Source organism: Solanum pennellii, chromosome 6 (genome assembly GCF_001406875.1).
Source record: "Solanum pennellii chromosome 6, SPENNV200".
Lineage (NCBI taxonomy): Eukaryota > Viridiplantae > Streptophyta > Magnoliopsida > Solanales > Solanaceae > Solanum > Solanum pennellii.
The window spans coordinates 80323-94173 of NC_028642.1; the positions used below are offsets into that span (position 1 = coordinate 80323).

The 13851-nt window shown below is 33.8% G+C and overlaps 2 protein-coding genes across 3 annotated transcripts in view; one reads left to right on the plus strand and one right to left on the minus strand.

Moving 5' to 3' along the window:
• The first annotated feature begins 699 nt into the window (after nucleotides 1-699).
• LOC107021608 (protein NRT1/ PTR FAMILY 3.1-like) lies at nucleotides 700-4892 on the plus strand. The gene is made up of 4 exons (XM_015222298.2): nucleotides 700-874; nucleotides 1664-1881; nucleotides 2914-3473; nucleotides 3801-4892. Exons 1-4 carry the CDS (start codon nucleotides 745-747, stop codon nucleotides 4738-4740), a joined length of 1848 nt encoding a protein of 615 aa, XP_015077784.1. The 5' UTR covers nucleotides 700-744; the 3' UTR covers nucleotides 4741-4892.
• Nucleotides 4893-6495: 1603 nt separating this feature from the next.
• LOC107023179 (vacuolar sorting protein 18) overlaps nucleotides 6496-13851 on the minus strand; it is a 39397-nt gene continuing 32041 nt past the window's right edge. For both annotated transcript variants that reach the window (XM_015223781.2, XM_015223780.2), the window contains exons 20-24: nucleotides 12214-12441; nucleotides 9359-9514; nucleotides 8932-9093; nucleotides 7131-7247; nucleotides 6496-6960 (exon numbers count right to left, since the gene is read on the minus strand). In XM_015223781.2, coding sequence (XP_015079267.1) covers nucleotides 6787-6960; nucleotides 7131-7247; nucleotides 8932-9093; nucleotides 9359-9514; nucleotides 12214-12441 — 837 coding nt within the window. In that variant the 3' untranslated portion in view covers nucleotides 6496-6786. The remainder of the gene's footprint in view (nucleotides 6961-7130; nucleotides 7248-8931; nucleotides 9094-9358; nucleotides 9515-12213; nucleotides 12442-13851) is intronic.

The following is a 13851-nucleotide window of genomic DNA, read 5'->3' on the forward strand; positions in this document are numbered from 1 at the left end:
TTCTATGACCATACATAATATTTTTTGGTAATGGTAATTGGCCAGAAAATTTGATCAGACTTTAGCAGAAATTCAAAAAAATTATACTATTTTTTAGGAAAAATGCACAAGTACCCTCTCAACCTATTCCCGAAATCTCAAAGACACACTTATACTATACTAAGGTCCTATTACACCTCTGAACTTATTTTATAAGTAATTCTCTACCCCTTTTCGGCCTACGTGACACTAGCTTGAAACATAAAGTCAAACAACGTTGGACCCACAAGATAGTGCCACGTAGGAAGAAAAGGGTAGAAAATTATTAATAAAATAAGTTCAGGGGGTAATAGGACCTTTGTATAGTATAAGTGTGTCTCTGAAATTTCGAACATAGGTTGAGAAGGTACTTGTGCATTTTTCCTATTTTTTATTTTAAATTAAATTTATCTTTTCCATTTTTGAGTTAAAACGTATTAAATTTAAAAAGATAAAATAATATAGATAAAGTACCATTCAAATAAAATTTTCTCACCAAAAATTTTTTTCCATATTTTTTTAACATTTTATCTCCACTGAATCAAACCTACTCAAGTATGGAGAGAAGCAAAAAATGTGACCAAATACTTCCAAAGAAAACCAATGGATGAGACAAATTGAGATGGGGCTAAGGATGTCAATAAATATTCCCTACACCTGTAAGGAATTTCTCCACTTCACTTATAGGGAGATTTCTCTAAATTGCTTGCATTTCATTAGCTAGCCATGAGTGAAAATATGGTGGTTGAGAAAGAGATAGTTGTTCAAGAAAATCATGTTGAGAAAGAGGAAGGTGAAAAAATGGAAACAAAAAAAAGGAAGCTTGGAGGAATGAAAACAATGCCCTTTATACTTGGTAAGTTAAACTCTTACTTTCATAATATAATTAATGGAGTGAAAGGTAAAACTTCTAATTAGATAACTAGCTATATAATTAATTTGTTGCACATGTGATTGTTCTTCTTGAGTTCTTTGATTAGTAAAGTTTTACACTAAGAGTGTGTCTTGGTAGTTTTTTTTTTTTTAAAAAAAAAAGTGAATTTCTAATTTATTTATGCTATTTTGGTAAGTTGGTAAAAACTATCATTTCAAAATATTTATAACATCCTGTCTCTCAAGTCAATAAAGACTCCTTTTTTCCCTTTGATTTCTTCTCCTTCTAGTGACTTAAGTTGTTGTAGACCTTGAGAGATAAAAAGAAAGAAGGTTTAAATAAATAAATTAATTTGTTGAGAGTTGTATATAAAGAAAAGTTAAATATATTGATAAAAGATAATCTATCAATATTATTCATTTGCTAAAAAAATCATTCATTTTAATTGAAAAAAATAATTAGAAAGTCATTTAGTTTGAATGGAAAATATATGGAAACTAAGGTAGTTTGTCTTTTTTTTCTCTTTCTTTTCCCTTGTTATTCATTGGGATTTGATCCAAGAATAAGATAAGTATACTTATTTAAAATGGAAAATGTTCTTTAAAATATTTAAAATTGATATCTGTCCCTTCACATATGTAATATATCTTTATATAAATATGTGAGCTAAATTATTAGCTAAAGGACATATTTGTAGTAATAAAAGTATTGAAATGTATGAAAAATTAAGAATGCTTATTAATTATTATTATTATTGTTGTTGTTGAACAGCAAATGAAGTATGTGACAGATTTGTGGGTGCTGGATTTCATAGCAACTTGATAACATACCTAACACAAGTGCTAAATGTGCCTTTAATAAAAGCATCCAACACCCTAGCCAACTTTAGTGGTGTTTCAAATTTCACTCCACTTATTGGTGCTCTTGTTGCTGATTCATTTGCTGGTCGATTTTGGACTATTATTGTTGGTTCCATTATTTATGAAATGGTATGCCTCTATTCCCTATCTCAAACTAATCAATAAAATAGATTAAATATAAATATATTGTTCATTGAAAAAATGGATATCAAAATACATAGTATAGACATTCACATTATTAATATTTTTTATGAGTTGTTTTATTTTTTTTGGAGGGGGGGGGGGATTTAAAATTATTATATGAATATTCATATTATTTGTCGATTAACCTATTTTTTTAATAGATTGAGTTAGACATTTTATTATTTTTGGCCAATCCATATGATTCGACCCACTCTTTTCCACTCCTAGTAGATACATGGCATTTCCTTAAAAGGAGCTTTTTTTTTTAAAAAAAAAAAGCAAAACAATAATAGGTTATAGATTTTAAAAAAAAAAAAATAAAATTCAAGTACTATTCGCAGAAAAAATAATCTTTTTATATAAAATGAAAAAAATATTGGAAGAGATTTGACAAATTTAAAGTATTATATATGTCTCAGGAAAAATAATATAGATTGATTACATAATCATTTAAAAAAAGATATTAAAAAAATAATTACTCTCTATGTCCCATTTTATGGGTGGTTTGACTCGAAAGAAAGGAACACTTTTAAAATTTGTGATCTAAAATGAATGATAGAAATTTGTGTGACTGTAAATTATTTTATTAATGATAAAATTAATATTTTATAGTTAAAATATTATTTTATATAGAAATGTATTAATATTCTTTTTAAAACGAACTAAAAAAAATAAGTCAAATAAGGAATTATATAAAAGTTGTTAACAAATCTTGGGATTAAAGCTTTGGTTATTTTTTTATTTTAGGATATTAATATGCTTGAGTCGCTCCTGCTTCTTAGTTGTTTGTGATTTTCCATTCGGAATTTGGATTTAAGGAATATGTTACTAGCCTGAGCAAGAACTAACTATGAATTAGGATAATTCGTAGCTAAATAAGATTAACAAACGCTTTTGCTGTTTATCTATTCGAATTTGTCCATACGGAGTCCCCTGTATCAATGGAAATCTTACTCTGAGATGTGTATGTATATATAGGGACTGGTGAGCATAACTATCTCAGCAATTATGCCACAACTCCGTCCTCCACCATGTCCAACTCAAGAGAATTGCAAAGAAGCTTCGAATTCGCAGCTTTGGGCACTCTACATTTGCCTACTTTTGACATCCATTGGTACAGGAGGCCTTAGACCTTGTGTAGTTACATTTGCTGCTGATCAACTAGACATGAGGAAATCTAAAGTAGAATCGCGAAAGTGGAACTTTTATAATTTGTTCTATTTCTGTGTCACAATGGCTACGTTAACTGCATTAACTGTTGTCGTTTATATACAAGATAACGTAAATTGGGGATGGGGTCTTGGACTTTTAACAATTGCTATGGCATTGTCTGTTGTCGCGTTTGTTGTTGGATCTCCATTTTACAGAAAAGTAGAACCAGGAGGAAGTCCGTTAATCAGATTGACACAGGTTATTGTTGCCTCAGTGAGGAAGAGAAAAGTCATTGTTCCAGACGATGATCGTCTCTTATATGAGAACAGAGAGCTTGATTCTGCTATCTCACATGATGGAAGGCTTTTGCATACTAATCAGTTCAAGTAAGGTGATTTAAAGTAACGTTTGATGAACGCGGATATGTAGAATAGCTAAAACATAAAATTAACTTGCAAAGAAAATGAATAAGTACAGTAAATTATGCTCTTTTAGTTAATTTGGTTTAGAACTTATATAGATCTTATATTGTTAAGTTGATTTGTCAGATGGTTATTCGACTAATAGTTATTATTTCAAAAAGTCACTTTTTTGCTGAAGAAAAAGTTGGAATCAAGAAAAAAGATGATTTTCTGATATAATAACTATTAGTTGAATGACCATGTGAGAAATCGACCCTGTTATTGCTTTACTAACTTAACGAATTGGTTAAGGTGGATTGATCGAGCAGCTGTAGTAACCGGCAATGACATGAAAGAGACGTGCCAGCCAAATTTATGGAGGCTAGCTACCGTTCATAGAACGGAAGAGCTAAAATGCATCCTTAGGATGCTGCCGATTTGGGCTGCAGGGATATTACATTTTGCTTCACATTCACATGTAAGCAGCTTTACAATCCAACAGGCGCGAAGTATGGATCGTCATCTATCCCACAGCTTCCAAATACCTCCAGCCAGCATGTCTATTTTTAGTGTCCTAACGGTGCTCATTGGCCTAGCGCTTTATGAGCGCTTCTTTGTTCCTTTTGCTCGTCGATTTACAGGACACAAATCAGGTGTTACATGCTTACAGAGAATGGGAATAGGATTCGCCATTAATATTCTTGCTACTGCAACTTCAGCGCTAGCTGAGATCAAGCGTAAAAAGGCAGCTGCAGATCATAACTTACTTAATCAACCAATGACTCATGTCATTCCTATTAGTGTCTTCTGGTTGGTTCCGCAGTATTGCCTTCACGGCGTAGCTGAAGTCTTCATGAGTGTTGGACACCTTGAATTTCTCATTGAACAATTCCCTGAAAGCATGAGAAGCACTGGAGCTGCACTCAACTCGTTAGCTTCGTCGTTTGGAAATTACTTAGGTACATTTATAGTAACTCTAGTTCATCAGTATACTGGAAAAGAAAGGAATTGGCTACCAGATAGGAATCTCAACAGAGGAAGACTTGAAAACTTTTATTGGCTTATGGCTGGAGTACAAGTAGTAAATTTTGTATACTATCTTATATGTGCATCATTGTATAAATATAAACCATTGGAAGAGATTATTGAAGGATGCAAAGGGACAGATGTGGAATTAGCTGATGAAACTATGTTAGTAGACAATTCTAAAGGTGATGGACAAACAGATAGAGCAAGAAACGGAATGAACTAATATATTGCTTAGTTAAACTAGTAGACATTTTAGTTTTCAAGTTTTAGTTATCACAAGTTGTTACCGTTAAATGTACCAAAAATAAAGGCTGAAATTATTACTCCCTCTGTTCCAATTTATGTGAAACATCTCAATTTTCGAGATTCAAGCAAGTCTATCTTTGACCATGAATTTTTCATATATCTTTTAGATATTCTGAATTATCCTGTAACTTATAGTACTTTTAAGAACTATATAAATTTCGTTTTAAAAGATTTGAAGAGTAAAGAAAATGGCATAATGTTGAATCAACCATTTTGTATCTGATGCAAGGGTTTTATATTTGTTCTTTCCCTTTCTTTTTGAGCTGTGAAGGTTAAGATGCGACACACTTTTTTTCGTATATAGTTTTTCTATAATGTTAGAATTTATTTTGGGATTCAACTAAGCGGGTTTACTCTTGTTGAGAATACAATTAACTAATAAAAGTGTGCTCTGCTCTCTCTAACAACTTAAACTTTTAGATGAGTTGACCAGTTAAAGTACTTCAACAATAGAAATGGACGAGGTTGCTTGCCCAGTGGTCAACAGATCTTCTTGATAGATTAATCAAGAGACAAATAACTGGATCATTCATTCACAAAAATAAAGAGAAGTGATCAAGCCTCAAAACACAAAATACAGCAAGGGACCTGATCAAATGAAGAAGTGCTATATGTGTGTTGTTGTCTTTTGAATGCTTGTAATGTACTAAACTTGTAGGATTAGTTTCACTATAAGAAACGTTTCAAACCTGTGTAAGTCATTGTAAGAACATTATTATAGTTACTTTCAGTCTTAATATTGAAGTATATATTAATTAACCTATAGGGGGAGAGGATAATAGATAGCGCGTCAAATGAACAAAGTTGAGTTGAAACTGAAGATATTAAAATGAGTCAAAATAGTAATCGAATTGGGTCTATATCCGTCTAAGTTTACTTTGAACTCAAATAGAATGAATTCAAATGAGCTAAAAAAGAGGTTGAGTCTTTACCGCCCAATTTGATCCGATTAATCTCAATAATTTAACATGATATTTAACTTTTATAATCATAATTTGAATTTCAGTTCAAGCTTTCTCTTTAGAAAATAATAAATGGATAGATAAATCCTAAAATATTTTAAATAGATTATAATTTAATATGGAAGCATATCTTAATAAAGGATTTTAAGACGGATTAAAAATGAAGATTGAATTAGATTCAATTGAGGATTCTCTTAAAACGAGTTAGAGTTGAATGAATTGAAATTGAATCAAATTCAGATTATCTTGAACCTAACCCTTAAAAATTCTGAGCAAATTGGACAAGCTACTTATGTTTGGGTTCATTTTTGACACCTAATAGAGTATCACTGTTCAGTTAACCTAACATTATACCAAATTTCTTCATTTTAAATAACTTATTTCGTACCCATTTTTTCTCCCCAAAAATGTTGTCAACCGAAGATGGGAAAAATTAGAAAATATATTCTTCCCTACAGAACACACCCAAAATGGACATTTCTATATCCTGCGAATTTCAGAACAAAACATTAGCAGAAAGATACAAAGAAATTAGAAGACAAATAACACTCTTTTCCTGTTTGCATCAATTAACGCCAACACTGAAAACTTAATAGAAGCTTTTTAAATCTGAAAAAACGTGATCATATTTTTCTCAAGACAAGTTTATATTTCATACATAATACAACAATTGGAGGAACATAGGTTATCAGAAGATGATACAATGGATATAGTATGCAAAAGAAAAAAGAAAAAATAAGCAGTTCTTTTCCAAGATGATGCTTGGTGCACAATGATTCGTGAAATATCATCGAGCAATTTCTTGCCCCTACAAACAACATAGCCTCTGTTGCTTGCATTAGCTTCATGTTGCAATAATTACTACCAAACCTGATAAATTAGCACACAGCAAACAAGCAATTGTTTTTGACACCTCAAACATGTTTTTTTTTTTTAACCTTATCTGGGGAAACATCAAATAAATAATTGCAGGGAGAAACCTGCACTAACAGATGACAAAATCACACAGCCAAAGAAAGGCTTCTCTGACTAGGATGATTATGTGCCTTAATCTCCCAGGATTCAGATTCTTCTGCTTCTTCTGGCAAGATGAACGGCATGGAAATCTCTCGGATCATAAGGTCGCCACAAAATGGGCAATCACTAGCTACAGCATCATCCAGCTGTGATCGGATCTGAAAATCCAGTTTGGCAAACTATAAAATACGGAATGCAATAAAACTAGGGCTAAATTTTCTAGATGAATCAACATGGAGTGAGCTCATAAGAATCAACTGCAAGAAACCTTATTTTATAATTACGTGGCCACTTAAAGGAAGTGATATTTTACAAGCATAAGACAAACCTTATGCATAGGTATCACGCTAGCTAGCGGTTCTTCCGACAAGCCACCATTTGAAACATTCTTAGGTTCAGCCCCAAGTAAAGTAAGTTGCTTCTGCAGATCCAGAATGTATTCAGCCTGCAGTATCATTTAAGAAATTGTTAAAGAGACTGTCAACCAACGTAACTTCCAGAAGGCAAAGACATTTCTTCCAAAGACGTAACAGATGGTATTGGAGGAAACAGATGTGGACCTATCAGGAATATGTATAATTGCAAGTATCGACTGCAAGATTAAGCATATGCATTGTAGTCCTGTTAGTAAAAGAAAAACTAATTGGCCAGCGCCGAAAAGCAGAACTGCAATAGATCTCCTTTTCGTTAACAATTATTAGGAACAAGGATATAAAAATTAAAAAATAAAGTGACATTTAATATTTGAGCTCTTATATTTGGAACCATCATGGACGACTTATCAAATGCTAAGATTTATGCATATATGATATTTCCCATTAATTAAAGAAATGAAGTTTGCTCATTGTTGGAAATGAGAACAGTAACAAATCTGTAGAACCTATGTTGTTCAGGACTCTTCAAAAAATGTCAAAGGGGAAATGTTGGATCTAATTTGCATAGTTCCGTGTGTCTTTCTGGTGACAGTGATACTCTCTCTCCTGTGGCTAAAATAGCCTATGTCGGCCTTGTTCTATTTATGGTTGTTGTTCGCCATTAAATTTTTAATCCGTTGCACATTAAAAATGTTTTCCTCCACACTGATCTATATGGAGCAACCATCTGGTTTAGTAGCTCAGGGGGAGTCTAGTAGCCTTTTATGTCGATTGTTCATATCACTTTATGGTCTGAAATAGTCTTTTCAAGCTTGATTTCGAAGTACGACACAGTAAGTAAGGAATTTGGCATGACTTGTAGTGGAGCTGGTCTTAGTGTTTTATTGACATTGTGCATCAAATTCAGTATTTTGTGAGAAGACTAAGCACATCAAGATTGACTGTCAATTTTGTGAAGTCAAGTGATCAACTTGTAGATATCTTCACCAAGCTACTCTCCTAATAGAAATTTAAAATTCAAATTATCCTAAAACTTGCAACTTATTTTGCTAAAAAGAAAACTATTGTGGTAACTGAAAACAATTTTCAACAATCCTCCTTTGCTTCAATTGCTGCAATATTAAAAAAATTGTTCCTCAATTTCTGATTCTGCTGTTTGTGCACGAGGATTTTTTTTTTACTTTTCTTTTGAATTTTCACATTTTTTTATGTTGATCTTTTTCTTCTTTTGGTTTTGTGCTTAAAGAGCACGCTCAATAATCTTGTCCTGTTTGAAAATGCTTTCATCTGGAAAATGATAGCATTTGCAGGGAGTTCTTGCAAGAATTTCTCTTCCATCACAATATCTCATAAAATATGGGTGGGGGTGGGGGCCATAGACGGATTTCTCGGTTATCAAGAAAAAAAACTACTCTAATTTTGATAAGAAGATTCCAAGGGACCCTCTCACTCATGTTATGGACCATTATCCATGTCCAAGTATTCAGCCAAATTTAGCCTAACGTTCATAACAAAACTTGGCCCAAAACCATGACTGACCCGGCGAACACCGTATTTCTCCAAAACCCAACATCATCCCCACCCCTAGCGTCAAATCTAACAATTCCTGAAGAGTGAAAAAGAATATTCAAGCAAAGAACCTATTTCTTTCGGTTGTCAGAAATGCACTAAGCAAAAGTGACGACAAAGCAGTACAACCAGTATTCAAATGATAAGCAAAAGCTGGGAAGGAAAGGACACTCTTCTGCTACTTACTTGAGCTTGATTAGTACACCTCGTCACATGAGCAATCAGGCATTGTGCATGAAATGCATGCCCACATGGAAAGACATAGAAAGGAGCCATTGGTCCAATAGCCATATAACCTGTAGTCATTCGATAGTGACCACCCACATTTAATATTTTCCGCCGGCAAACCTAAAAGAAAATACAGGAGTGAAGCTTAGTAAAAGAAAAAAGAAAAGAAGAAAAAACACCACAACAATGCATGTACAGCATTTTGGAAACAAAATATATTGCAGATATGATGAACAATAAAAAAAAATTGCAGGATACACATATTATCCTCAAGTCTGCGAGACAGCGACAGAATCAAATCATATGCAAAAGCAACAAATATTCAAGCATTTGATGGAGGTAATGCTAAAGAAAGGCAAAAGAACAAACATCAGGAGAACATTACCCCACATTCCTCATCCCGGTCAATTACAGTATATCGCTGAGCAAGAGCGCTGATGTCATTTCTAATGTTATCGGCACCACGGGTTGCATCATTCATCTCCTGCTTTAGTTTTTCAATTTGCTCATTGTAATCTTCTAAGGATGAACAAATTGCTTCCTACAAAATTGTTGAAAAAGATTAATGTAGAAGCAGTTGAACATACAAGTGATCATTACAGAATTAAAAGATAACATGTGTAAGAAAGAAGAGAATTTCTGAGATAACTCAGCTTGATTATTCCCTTAAGCCATTGGGGTTTGATAGCTAAGAGTATATTTTTCTATAGTTATTTTATATAATACTATTCTTAGTGACCCATATTGGTTAATATGTATGTGATTTTGTTATTTAATTAGCATGATTTTAGGATTAACTTATTTTTCCTTCTTCTAGTGTAACTAACTATAGGCATAGATATTTCTTTTTATTGCAATACATTGTGTTTCCTTAATCAATTAAGATTCATTTGTATAAATACCCTTTCTCATGGGATGTAAAGACATACGGAAATACAAAGAACCATTTCTTTCTCATATTCTACATGGTATCAAGAGTCGTGGAAGGTCGCATGGTGTCTTATGTGAGAAGAATGTGTCATTGAAACTTAAAGCTAAGTTCTATAGAGTCATGGTTAGACCAACTTCGTTGTATGGAGTTTAGTGTTGTCAATCAAGAACTCTCACCATCCGAAGATGAAGGTAGCAGAAGTGAGGAAGCTTAGGTGGATGTGTGGGCATACAGAAGCGTCGCTAGTTTCAATTCCACCACAAGTTGCCAGTGACAATTGTGACCTGGTTTTCTGGTGAGACAGATCTGTTATTTCTTTCAGTTGTTTCTATTCCAAGGGACTAATTTGAAGATAATTTCCATCTAGAGTTCTCTGACTTCTATTTTCTAATTTGGAGTTCTATTAAAACTATGAGTCGTTTAAGAAGGATAAGGTGATAAACTCCATTTAATTAATGCCCGGTACCAATGATCCGTGATGTATACAGTGTTCCCGTTGCCATGGTTTGAAACTCATTCACAATTTGCGACTTTTGGAAGAGAATGAGTAAGAAATATTAGTGAAAATAGATGCATCACCAGAAATATGGTTAGACGCTCCTGAACCAATAACCCAACTACAGGGAGAAGAAGGCTGAGAGAAACACGTAACGCTATGACCTGTGACCTGTCTAAAAAATAAAAGCAACCTCAGAGGATGTCTACTTGCATGTTTAGTGATGAAGGAACTCATATAATCTGATATTCAAAGTATTAAATCCGTATATTCAAAGTATTGAAACCAACAGATTTGGAGCCAAAAGCATCTGATCCCAGTGATGATAATCGAGTAAAGAGAGATCAGCCAAACAAAACGGAATTTGAGAACTGGTAGGTCGACCTTCAAGGTGCTGAAAATCTGCACAAAGTAGGCTGGACAATTACTGGAGAGTTACTAGTTGACCAAGGTTGGCTGGAAAATCGCCAAATAAATCAAACATGACTGGGAAACAAGTCTAAGGTGGCCAGGTTAGGGCTCCATTGATCGTAATCTGCAGAAGAATAGCAAGCGCAACTCAAAAAGGCTGGACAAATCCCAAAGAAAGAGATCTGCTCCAAAAGATGGCTGAAAATGGTCTCACATGCCTGGCACATGCGTCAGACGAGCCAGAGCTGTAGGATCAGCCGGCGCATGATGGCAAGTTCGTGAAGTGGTTTTCTAGAGTTTTCTTGTTGGAGCTTCCTCAACCTCGTGGTGGTATCAGTTTTAGCAGAACACCTACCGGAGAAAAAAGTGATGCAATCAGCCTGAAATAAATCAGCGGAAACAAGGCACGAAGACTGTTCTTGGATTCACTGATTACTGCACCGCAAGGATGTCTTACTAAGACCCTTTTCATGAGAGAAAGAAGAAAGCTTGAATGACAACACAACTTCATTATTCCCTCAAACCATTTGGGTTTAAAGAGCTAAGGTGTACATATTCAAAGACGGGAAAAGAATCAAAACACATAATTACGGGAGTATATCGAGTTATACTATATTTACAAGATCCTCGAATATTCTATAATATCTATGAGATTGTAACAACAAGGACTAAAAGTTTAGTTTAGATAAGCACTAAAAGTAGCATTATATAAAGATTTAAGGTGACCCGATGTACTGTTGGTTGACATACTAATGCTAAAATCAATCAATTGATCTTAGTACCAAAACAAAAAAGTTATCAATCGGTAACTTACTGTGCAACGAGACCAGAAAATCCTGAAGCTCAAACAACTCTTCACTAGGAGTAGAAATCAAACACCTTGATGTTCTTCGTTATTAAACTGAAGTTGTTTGTCCAAACAGAAGGATTTGTTTGATGAAACGAACTATACTCTGAAGAAAATGGAAGAAAAATGTATTTTCCAGAATCCTTCTGAACCAATCATAAATTTACTAACAAAGTCGTGATCAAGTTTGTAAAAGAGAGATCAAAGAATGGTAGGCAAGGTACTATCAAAATCTCAAACTTCTTCTGCTTTTTATACATATGTGTTGTCAACTGGCACATGCAGGACCATTGGACTTCTCATTGAGACCTAGCAGTTGCTCTTAAATTCCACATCTCTTTCTTTCTAATTATTTTCTTTGACTTCACCCAAATAAACTTCTACTCATTGATCAGAAACAGTTTTTTTGTGTTATTTTACCTCTGAGGATAAACAGATATATTCAAGGTAAGGCTTTATTTGGTAAGCTATAATACAGCTTTCTAGCGAATAAATTTAAAGGATTAAAATCAATAAATATTTGAAGCAGTTAAGTATTACGCCAGTGGAACCTACCTTGAAGTCATCAATTAAAGCAAAGTCTGGGAAGAAGGGTAAAATGTCCTCAATCTTTAACAGACCATCAGTTTCCTTGAGAAAAGCAATTGCCTTACGTATATTCTCCCTTTTGGTTCCTTTTTCCTGCTCAATGACATGCTTAGCAATCATAAGCCAAAGCTTCTTCCTCAAGTCCTCATCATCTTCTACCTTGTCTGCTTCAGCCATAGCAAGCTCTGGATCAACCTATTAAAACAAAGGGAAGTAGTAAATGGTGTATTCTCTTTAAGAAACTTATGGAAATACATTTGAATGTGGAAAGTGCATAAACCCGACGGGATCTATAGGTGAAGCACAGAATTACAAGAACATGCCAAAAATCATTAAAATATCCAAAACAGTGTGTTAAAAAACTGATTCCAAAGGCTTAACAAATAATCACAGATAATCTTGTCCATCAAAAAAGAATAGGAAGCAAATAACTTCAGTTGCAAATTAACTCCACCATATAACGTTAGTTCATGATTAATTTTTAGCATCAGAAATTAGAATAAAGTTAAATAGAGCATATAATATCAGTTTCAAGAATCAAATTTAGCACATACTCCAGTCACAAAATTAATAACAACATGTAATCATAGTACCAATATTAAAACAAAATTAAAAGAAAGAGAAAGCAAGAGTGTGCAAGACAGAGAAGCCTTAAAACAGACTCACCAAGTGTACTAGTGTTCCATCAATTCAGAAACACAAGCAGCAAATGTGCTGCATAAGCAAGCCACATAAAAAGTTGAACCGTGCACAGACATGTCCTTATAGGGTGAACAAAGTTTAATTGACTTAGTCCTAGTCATATTAAGCTAGAAGTCACGAGAGAGAGCAGATATGGTGGTTAATAAAATGACCCATCTACATTTGAGAAGAGAGGTAAACACAACTAAATTTGGTTATAGGCGCACATAAACATTGAATCTAGGTACTATCCAGCTGGACAATTCGCCTCACTTAGGTGAGATGCATTAAAAGCACACACCTTAGCTCAATCAACTCCATCAAAAAGAAATTCCAGAGCACTATAAAGAAGAGGAGGCAATAAACAATAAAATCACCGGCTGAAGAATGACTTGATTATTGAAAACGACGTTATGATAGATATGTACATGATTAAAAAATAGAATATAGGAGTAAGGAAGTCACCACCAAATTTGGATTAGACAATTAAAATTACATTCTTTTAGTGACACTCTCTCCTTTTTAGTCTGTCCCGAAAAGAATGACACCTTTCAATATTTAGTAGCAATTAAACTTTGAAATACTCATTTGACCCTTAATGACATGATCTATAACCAGAAATATCTAAAGTTTATTTTAGACCACAAGATCCAAAAGTCTTCCTTTATTTCTTAAATTCCGTGTCCAATCAAACACCATCACATAAATTGGGATGGAGCTAATAATTCCTATTAATGTCAAGTGAAAAAAGGTGCCACCTACAAGACTTCCCTCTTGCTAGCAACCAAGTTAAAAAAACACAGTGTTCGAGATACTTTAGGTACCACAATCGAGCTATATAGAAACACAATCTTCCCTTATTCAATAGCTTTTCATAATAAGACTTTAACAAAAAGCACACCGTTACCCTCCCCCCCCCCCCCC